Here is an 8,046-nt window from a genome sequence, read left to right as displayed (position 1 = left end):
CTGTTGCACGTGAGTGAGAATAGCTGCCGTAAGCCAGTCTCCATGCCCACTGCCCACAGGGTGCTGCTGGTCTGGGGGTCCCCAGGAACTTCCTGAGAAGGGAGCCCTCTGGGCCTCCCTGATTCTAGAGGTGTCTGAGGGCTCTCTCATGTATGAGTCATGGACCATTAAACACACACTTCCTTTCTGGGTGCCCTGTCATTTCACATGCCCAGCCTTCATGAACTCCAGGCAAGGGGCGCCCCCAGCCAGAGAAGGGGGTGGGAAGCACGAGGTGCAGCGCCTGATATCTGAGCGGCCAGTGGTCTGGGGTCCAGGGACCACTGACAACAATCTCATGGAACACCAGCAAGTCTCACAGGAGAGCTGGAGGTGGGGGCCCTGGCTGGATGCCAATGCACCCTCAATGACAGGAGAGACAGAGGCAGAGAGACAGAAAGCGACAGACCGAGAAAGGGAGAGAAAGAGAAAGGGACGGACAGTAGAGAGGGACAGAGAGAGACAGTGAGAGAAAGAGACACAGAAAGGGACAGAGGGCTGGAGAGACAGAGACACAGAGAGGGAGAGACAGAGATAGAGAGACAGAGACATAGACACTGATGGCAGAGAGGAGACAGAGACACAGTGAGATGGATACAGAGACAGACAGCGTCTGAGACACAGAGAGACAGATATGCAGAAGAACAAGAGAGACTGGCACACAGAGAGAGACAGTTGCTATGTCTCAGGACATGAGTCTGGAATCACGCAGCCTTTCTGGGCCCTCACAGCCAAACCACTGACCACTGTTCTAGGTTGGATATGCCATGGCCTAACCCTGCACTTTCGAACTGGCCCTTGTGTGGAAATGGTCTTTTTCAGATGCTATCAGCTCACAGGCAGTCACACTGCAGTAGGATGCCCTCATAAAAAGAGAGCAGACACAGACAATGGATGGGGAAAAGGGCACATGGTTGAAGAGGCAGAGGCTGGAGTGATGTGGCCACAAGCTAAGGACACCTGGTGTACCCAAAGGCGGGAAAGTCAAGACAGGTTTAGCCTGGAGCCTTAGGAGCGTGCCTGGCCTTTGAGCTGTGAGTATTTTTTTCTGAGGTCTAAATCCAGGACACTGAGCCCTAGGTCTGCTTTCTATCCAGTTTAGGTCACATGACCCCACAGCACCCACAGCAGCCTTCGTAGGGACCCAAGGAGAGGACAGGGAGGCCAACACAGCCCATCCCCACTGTGTAGTGCTACTAGCCCTGCCACATCACTGAGTGCCACACTGCAGGCTCCATGCTCTTCCTTCCACGGCTCTGCTCACATTAGCTTGGAGTGGGGGTCCAAGCTTTGGGCCCGTTCCAAGCCTGGCTTGGGCTGCTGCTCTTTGTCCACCAGATGCCCCTTGAAGCGCTCTTGCCCTGGAGTTGCTATCTCCTTCTCAGTATGAAAAGGTGCACTGCTGCCTGAGTGGTCTGGGAGGTGTGTTTGTCCCCTCCCTGAGCCCAGTAGCCAGGAGTTCATTCCTTGTTCCCTGCAGCCAGGGCTGTGGAGACTCTGAGAACAAGACTCCTATCCCCCTGGAGGGAAGGCCTGAACTGCCCTGCATTGAACAGAGAGAGCTCAGGGCAAGGAAGGTGCTCAGCTAGGTTTCATTGGAGGACAGGTGGCCTTAGCCCATCCCAGCCTCTCCTCTTCCCTGAGCAGGATCGGGTCCAATCCCCTTTTGTCTCCCCCCCTCCTCCATGAGGTGTCCCCCCTTCCTAGAGGACCTCCCACCTTTCTCCAGGATTCCCAGCCCCTGCCTGGGGAGGTGGGCGGGCGGGGGGCGGGAGAGATGTTAACCCAAGCCCCATTCGGGCTTCGGAGGCTGTGGGTGTGGGGAGGCCAGACCTTCCTAGGCCCCCGCTTGCCCCACCCGGCCTGGCCCTGACAACCCTCTGGGGGGCCTGTGATCTCGGAGGATGTGGTTAGTGGGAGCATCGTCTGCGCCCCTCATCCATTAGCGGTCGCGCCCCCTCTGACTCTCGCAGGCGGGGCCCATTGTCTGGCCGCCGTCGTTGGGGCGGGGCCTCCCGGGCAGCTGCTGGGCCTTTGGGCCGCTCGCACGGGCTCTGATTGGCTGCTGCGAGCTACCAGGCTCCCAGCTCAGAAGTTTGTGTCGAAACTTTTTCAGCGTGGAAGGAGCTGTCTGGGCTCTGGAGTGGAGCCCCCCGGCCAGGATGACGCTCTGCGGAACTTTCCTGGGTGCGTATACCCCCCACCCCCACCCCGCCCTCTTGCCCTGTTCGCTTTGCCAGGCTGCTGGGAGGTGACAGACGGTGCCCTCGGGGATGGGTCGGGCCCTCAGGCCCAGTGCCCAGCTCATCTGGCTACACGGTGGACTCCGAGGCCGGAGCGCTGCCGTGGGCTGTCCCTCCTACCAGCGCGCTTCGGAAGTGGGGCGGGAGAGGGGAGCAACGAGGACCTTCCTTGCGCGGCTCACCTGCCCTTCCAGGAAGGGGAGGTTCCTTGGGCTGGGTCAGAGGCTGGGGCTGCCGCCTTTCAGAGAAGAGGTGGCACTCTGATTCGTGTATTTGGAGGGGGGCTGCCACCTGCTGGGGCTCCGTGGGCTACCCCATCCAGGCTCCTGTGCGTGCGCGCGTGTGGGTGCACGTGGGTGGTGAGTTGTTCACACTATCGGATGAAAGGCTGCTGTGTTCATGTCTCCACGCGAAAGTCGTCCAAGAGGACCAAGGATCAAGGGCGCGCGCAAGGGGGTGGGGTGGGGTGGGGGTGGGAGCGGCCCGCGGACGAGTGTTAGGCGGGCGCCCGAAGTCAGGCCCTAGTGTCGGGGAAGAGGCTCTGGTTTTGTTTGCTCCATCTGCCAGGGCTGCCTGGGGCAGCGCCCCCCCAGCCCTCAGCTGTTCGTATACAATATTAATGCTGACCATCGCCGCACACAACGGTCCTAATTGTAGTCTGCAGCACGGAGGCAGGCGCCCATCTGCGGGGACGCTTTCAGAAAGGAACAAGCAAACGTTCACCCCCAGCTGGTCACCCGAGAAGGTGGTGCCAATTACACATGCAGAAAAGTTTAGGCCAAAATTACTTGAAAGAGTTTTTTATAAAGCAAATGAACTGACACTTGGAATGTCTGTGTGCAGATTTGCACAAGTAATTACATTTTGTTTGAAATGATCTTACCAGCTAAGGGACCATTAGCGCCCCCCACACACAAAGCGCTTTCTCAAGTGAGAGCGGCTGCAGCTCCAAGTTGGGGACCTGCAAATCTGCTTCTGACTCTGCCCTGTGGCGTCCCTGGCCCACCAACTGGGAGGGGCTGGTCGCAGCGGACAGACGGGCTGAAAGTCACCTGCAGCTTGCCCGGAGGCCTTTATGAATTTAAAGGGACAGCAGTCCGTGCTTGGTATGGAATAGGGACGGGTGCAGTCGTTTAAAAACCCGGCCAGGACTCACTTCGCGCGAGGAGAAAAGTTTCAGGTTCTGCTTCTTGGGCGCGGGTGGGTGCCGTCTGGAGCCTTGTTGGAACCGGGCTCCTTGACCAGTCAAGTTCTCGGTCGCTGCCGCTGCAGCTTCGGCGGGACAAAGGGCGGGGAGCGCTGTCCGAAGTGCTGATCAGGCCGGTGCTCTCCAAGCTCTCCAAGCTCGCTGCCCCCACGCCCAGGCCCACGGCACCAAGGGACTGGCCAGCCGGCAGAGGCCCTTCCCACCCCTTCTATGCGAAGGTCCCTTTGTTCCTTCGACTTCTCAGCTAATGACTGAACCATCTTGGGGCACCGGGGCTCCCCTGGCTCAAAGCGAGGACTGATTTAAGTCCCCAGTTGAGTCCGGAGGCCCCACGCATGGCCACCAGGGCCACACACCTCAGGGAGAATATTGTTCTATAAAGAGAAAACATTAGTGGCTGAGAGATTTCGTTTTACTCAGATATCATGTACATTACCTGAAAAAAATTATATCACACGCAAACGAGGACTTTTTGTGTCCTGTGTTTGTTTCTCCCTGTTGTCACCTCGATTTTGTTGTTATTCCTTAAGGCTGTGGTTCCATATCTGAATTAAACAACTCCCCCTCTGGTCATTGTTGGGGAATAAGGCTGATTCAGCAGCGCCTTCTTCCAGTCTATCTTCTCCATCGACAATGGAGTGGGGGGCAGACCCAGCCTGCAGCATGCCGATAAGAGTTTAATAGAATTTCTGAAAGCCAAAGGCTGGGGACGCAAAATTCCCAGCACTCCCTGTGTGTCCTGAGGAGATGGAAATGGCTTTTCAGGAGAGCTCTCAGCTGAATATGTCCTTTTATGCTAATGGATATGAGCTTAGGAAAGAATAATAATAAAAGGTAGGGAGTCTGGAGCTGGTCTCGTTTTGCTAATTAATATTTCATTCCAAGTTTGACCAGCACAGGCTGTGGCTATTCCTTCTTGCCCAATCTGGATGATGCGTCTGTGTGCATTGTGTCTTTCACTTGCTGGGAGGATGTGTGTGTGTGTGTGTGTGTGTGTAAGAATCAATTCATGAAAAAAAAAAAGAATCAAATCATGTGGTGAGCCCACGCTGTGGGAGTGTTCAAAACATGCTTTCCTAGGGAAAGCAAAATATTCCAGTTTCGTTTCATTAGTGTTTCCTGTGGCACAAGTCCTTCCTGCCAGTTAAGTTGGGGGCGTTGTTCTTCTATGTAAGTCGCCAAGAAGGAACACTCCCTTCCAGTGGGAGTCTCTGCCCTGGACTTCTGTCCCCTTGAACTGTGTGTGAGTGCTGTGGGCTCCCGATGTCAGCAGACCGATGGTGGAGAAAGGGGGCAGGGGAGGGGGGTGGGCATCCATTGTGTGTGACTGTCATTGGACAGCTGATTTCAAGTCTCCTTAAAAAGACCCAGAAGGACGGAAAACTTGAGAAGGGAGCTGCTCTCCTCTGGAAAGACAAACATTTTCAGGCAGGAGACCCACCTCTGGGGTGTCCAGCGGCTCCTATTTGAGAAGAACTGATGACTTAACAAATTCAAGCCCAAAGAAAGGTCTGAGAGGAGTTGGGGCCCTTGTCTGGCTCTGCCTGAAGTGATCCCTCCTTCATTCACCCGACCCAACCCGCCACCCCCCACCCCAGCCTACCCATGGGTTTGAATATGCAGATGTGGCCGCACATCATTCCTGGCCCATCTGGGAATAAATCCTGCCTGTCCTGCTAGGTCATCTTCCTCACCACCAATAAATATCGTCAAGTGCCTCGGAGGTAGCCGCTCACCCAGGCATCTGTCATCCGGCCCTGCTATTAGGAATTATCGGACTGAACCACCGGCGCACGAAGCGCAGGGGGGTGCGTGCGGCTGTTGTACCGCTCCCCGCCCTTTTGTGTGTTTTGCATAAATGAGCCCCGATTATGCTGCATATTAATTATGAGCCAGTGAGGGCGTGTGCGGCGCTGCTGCCGGCGCGGCTCGGGACGGGAGCTGGGGCTCCCGCCGGCCGGGGTACCGCCCGCTCCCCGAGTCCGCAGATCCATCTTTCTGATGCTGTAAATTTATTTCACCTCGCAGAGTAAACAGATATATTGGAGCCCCAAGGGTTCATGGGTAGCGTATTTACAAAGGAGCTCTCGCCAGCCCGTGCCACTGCTGCTAATGAGCGCCGTCATTAAGTAAATGAGACGTCGTCGCGGCAGCGAGCTGGCTTCGGAGTCTCACTCTGAGGGGACAAGGTATTTAATTGAGCCGCTGGGTCCCCCACATGTGACCCCGGGAGGAGGCAGCTGCCTTGCTCCAGCTCCTGCACCCCCATGTAAATTTCATGATTGCTTTCCATGATGTCATTTTGAGCAGGACAGACAATAGCTGCAGGGAAGGTAAGTCAATATTGTGGGCTTTTGCTGACAAAGGCTTGGCTTTTCACCTTGGCCGAGCCGGGAGGGCGGGGAGCGGAGCTGATTTCCAAGATGAAGGCTCCAGGCTCTGCGCTTCTCCCCGCTGCCCCTGCTCCTCTGGGGTCCTGGGGTAGGCCAGTGCTGCCGCAGGAGAAACTTTGTGCGTTAGAGGTGGGCTTAGATGTCTCTGAGGCCGGCCACCGGGGCTGCGGGCCCGGCGTCGGATGCCCACCCTGAAGTAGAGGGGCTGTCTTGGGAGCGCCCGTCCTGCGTGCTGCGTGCGTCTGAACCCTCAGCCGGCGTCTGGGTGTGTGTTCGCGGGACGCGCGGACCCCACAGCGGCGGCGGCGGCAGCGCCTGCTCCTGTCATGTTTGTGGGGGCAGGGCGGGGGGTGGGGGAGAGGTGGCTGTTGTGATGCCAACGCAACTGGGTTTTCGTATTTAAAACTGAGAATCAGGGTTTGCCAGACCGCCCTCTGAGTGCTGCCCGCCGCTACCCCGGCTGTGCTGTGGGCTCTGCTCAGGTGCCCGCTCCGCTTTATGGGTGGTGTGGGTCTTCCGCGAGGAGCGCACTGGCCAGGCTCGCCATGGGCTTTGGCCCTGGAGTTGGGTGCTGGCTGGGTTTTTGCTAGAAGGGTGCTAGTGGGTTCAGCTTGTCTCCGGGCGTCTTTCAGCCTGTGATGGGACTATGGTGACAATGACACTGGTGGCCACAAGGACCCTTTTGGGAGAGGAGGGTGAGAAATTCGGCCCTGGGAGCTTAACTGCTCCGAGGACCCAGAGTGTCTCACAGGCCAGTAAACAAAGGCCCGCCGGCCTGAGCAGACCTCAGAACTGCCAGCACCCATGTTCTCTGTTCTCCACCCTGACCTCTCTGGGTCCAGGGACTGGGCCAGGTCTCACCCAGGCTCCGGGCCATCACTCCCTGGGTCCCTGGTGTGCTGCAGCTCCCTCCATATGGCCCTTAATTAGAGATAAACAAAAGTGTGGGGAGAGGGAGTGGAGTTCTCAGTGCTGGGGTGTCACCAGAGGGATGGAGGGAGGCAGGCAGGAGTGGGGAGGTGCCCTTGTTCACCTGGGGGGAGGTGCCCTTCCCTGCCCCCATCCCCCAGCTCCTTAAGGCCCCATGGGGGTGGGAGGGTGGGTATGGGTTTCTTCATCCCAGGCTCACCTGCCCCGGCCCTGGATCCCAGCCAAGGGTGGCCAGGACCTCTCTTCAAGACCTGAGCAGAGGCAGACTGCCCACTCTCTCCATGCTGCCAGGGCCTCAGGGGCGGGTCTGCTTCTGAAATGTCACTTCCAGGAGGCTGGGTGAGTGTGACCTCGGGAACCTGTGTCTTTGGCAGCCCAGTCAGCTTGAACACGCAAGCTTCTCCATAGGCACAGACAGGCTACGTGGTCTGGCCAGTGGCAGCCGCCATGGACACCTACTTGCCCCTGCTCAGAGTCCCCTCTACATGGCCCATGGAGTCTCAGGGTGGTCACAGCTCTTTCCGACTCTAATGAACGCTGGGATTCCTCGATGTTGCTGAGACCTGCTCACAAACACTGCTGAAACCCCCTCTCCCTGGCTCAGTGTGCTGGCCTGAGGCTTCTGAGTATCCCCTTTGTCCTGCAAGCCGGGCAGTGCCCAGTGCACATCTACATCCCTGCCTAGCCACTGTGTGAGGCCTGGGCACCTTGCCCAGGACCTCCCCCACCTGCCCTCATCTGCGCTGGAGGAAATGCAGTGTCACCGTGGTCAGATGGGGTGAAGAGTCAGCCCCAGGCTGGAGCATATGCTGCCATGGGTGTTAGTCTGGCTTGAGTGAATGGGCTCGTGCCCACTTCCACCCTGCAGCCTGTACCGCAAGCCCCCCTGTGGTGGGCCCAGCCAGTCTGCTCAGTCCTGGAGTCTGGGCTGGCAGTGTGGCTGTGGCCAGGAGAAGGGGCTAGCCACCTTTTTGTAGCAGGCCCACATCTCTTGCATTTGGAAAGCTGCAGGGTGCTCTCAGAGAGGAGTGCCCAGAAGTCCAGGCCAGCACCCTTCTCTCAGAGGCCCAGAGGAAGAACCTCTCTGAGAAGGTGTGAGGAGCCCCAGTGCAGATGAAAGCGTGTCAGTGCCTGGGCCACCACAGAGGGACTCAGGAATGCCCCAGGGGCCCCACACTTGCCCTCTGCTTCCTGAGTGGACTTGTCCTAGACTCTGGTCCCACGGGGGGGGGGG

The 8,046-nt window shown here is 57.8% G+C and overlaps 1 protein-coding gene across 1 annotated transcript in view; it reads left to right on the top strand.

The window, feature by feature from the left end:
• Nucleotides 1-5,528: 5,528 nt before the first annotated feature.
• The window catches only part of MYT1 (myelin transcription factor 1), a 46,759-nt gene continuing 44,241 nt past the window's right edge, over nt 5,529-8,046 (top strand). The window contains exon 1 of the mRNA XM_045296927.1: nt 5,529-5,822. Coding sequence (XP_045152862.1) covers nt 5,768-5,822 — 55 coding nt within the window. The 5' untranslated portion in view covers nt 5,529-5,767. The remainder of the gene's footprint in view (nt 5,823-8,046) is intronic.

The sequence above is a fragment of the Echinops telfairi genome, unplaced genomic scaffold (assembly GCF_000313985.2).
Source record: "Echinops telfairi isolate 266 unplaced genomic scaffold, ASM31398v2 ScPeMD7_7414;HRSCAF=8452, whole genome shotgun sequence".
Taxonomy (NCBI): domain Eukaryota; kingdom Metazoa; phylum Chordata; class Mammalia; order Afrosoricida; family Tenrecidae; genus Echinops; species Echinops telfairi.
Note: the sequence above shows the minus strand (reverse complement) of the source record. Positions and strands in the feature narration are given on the sequence as shown.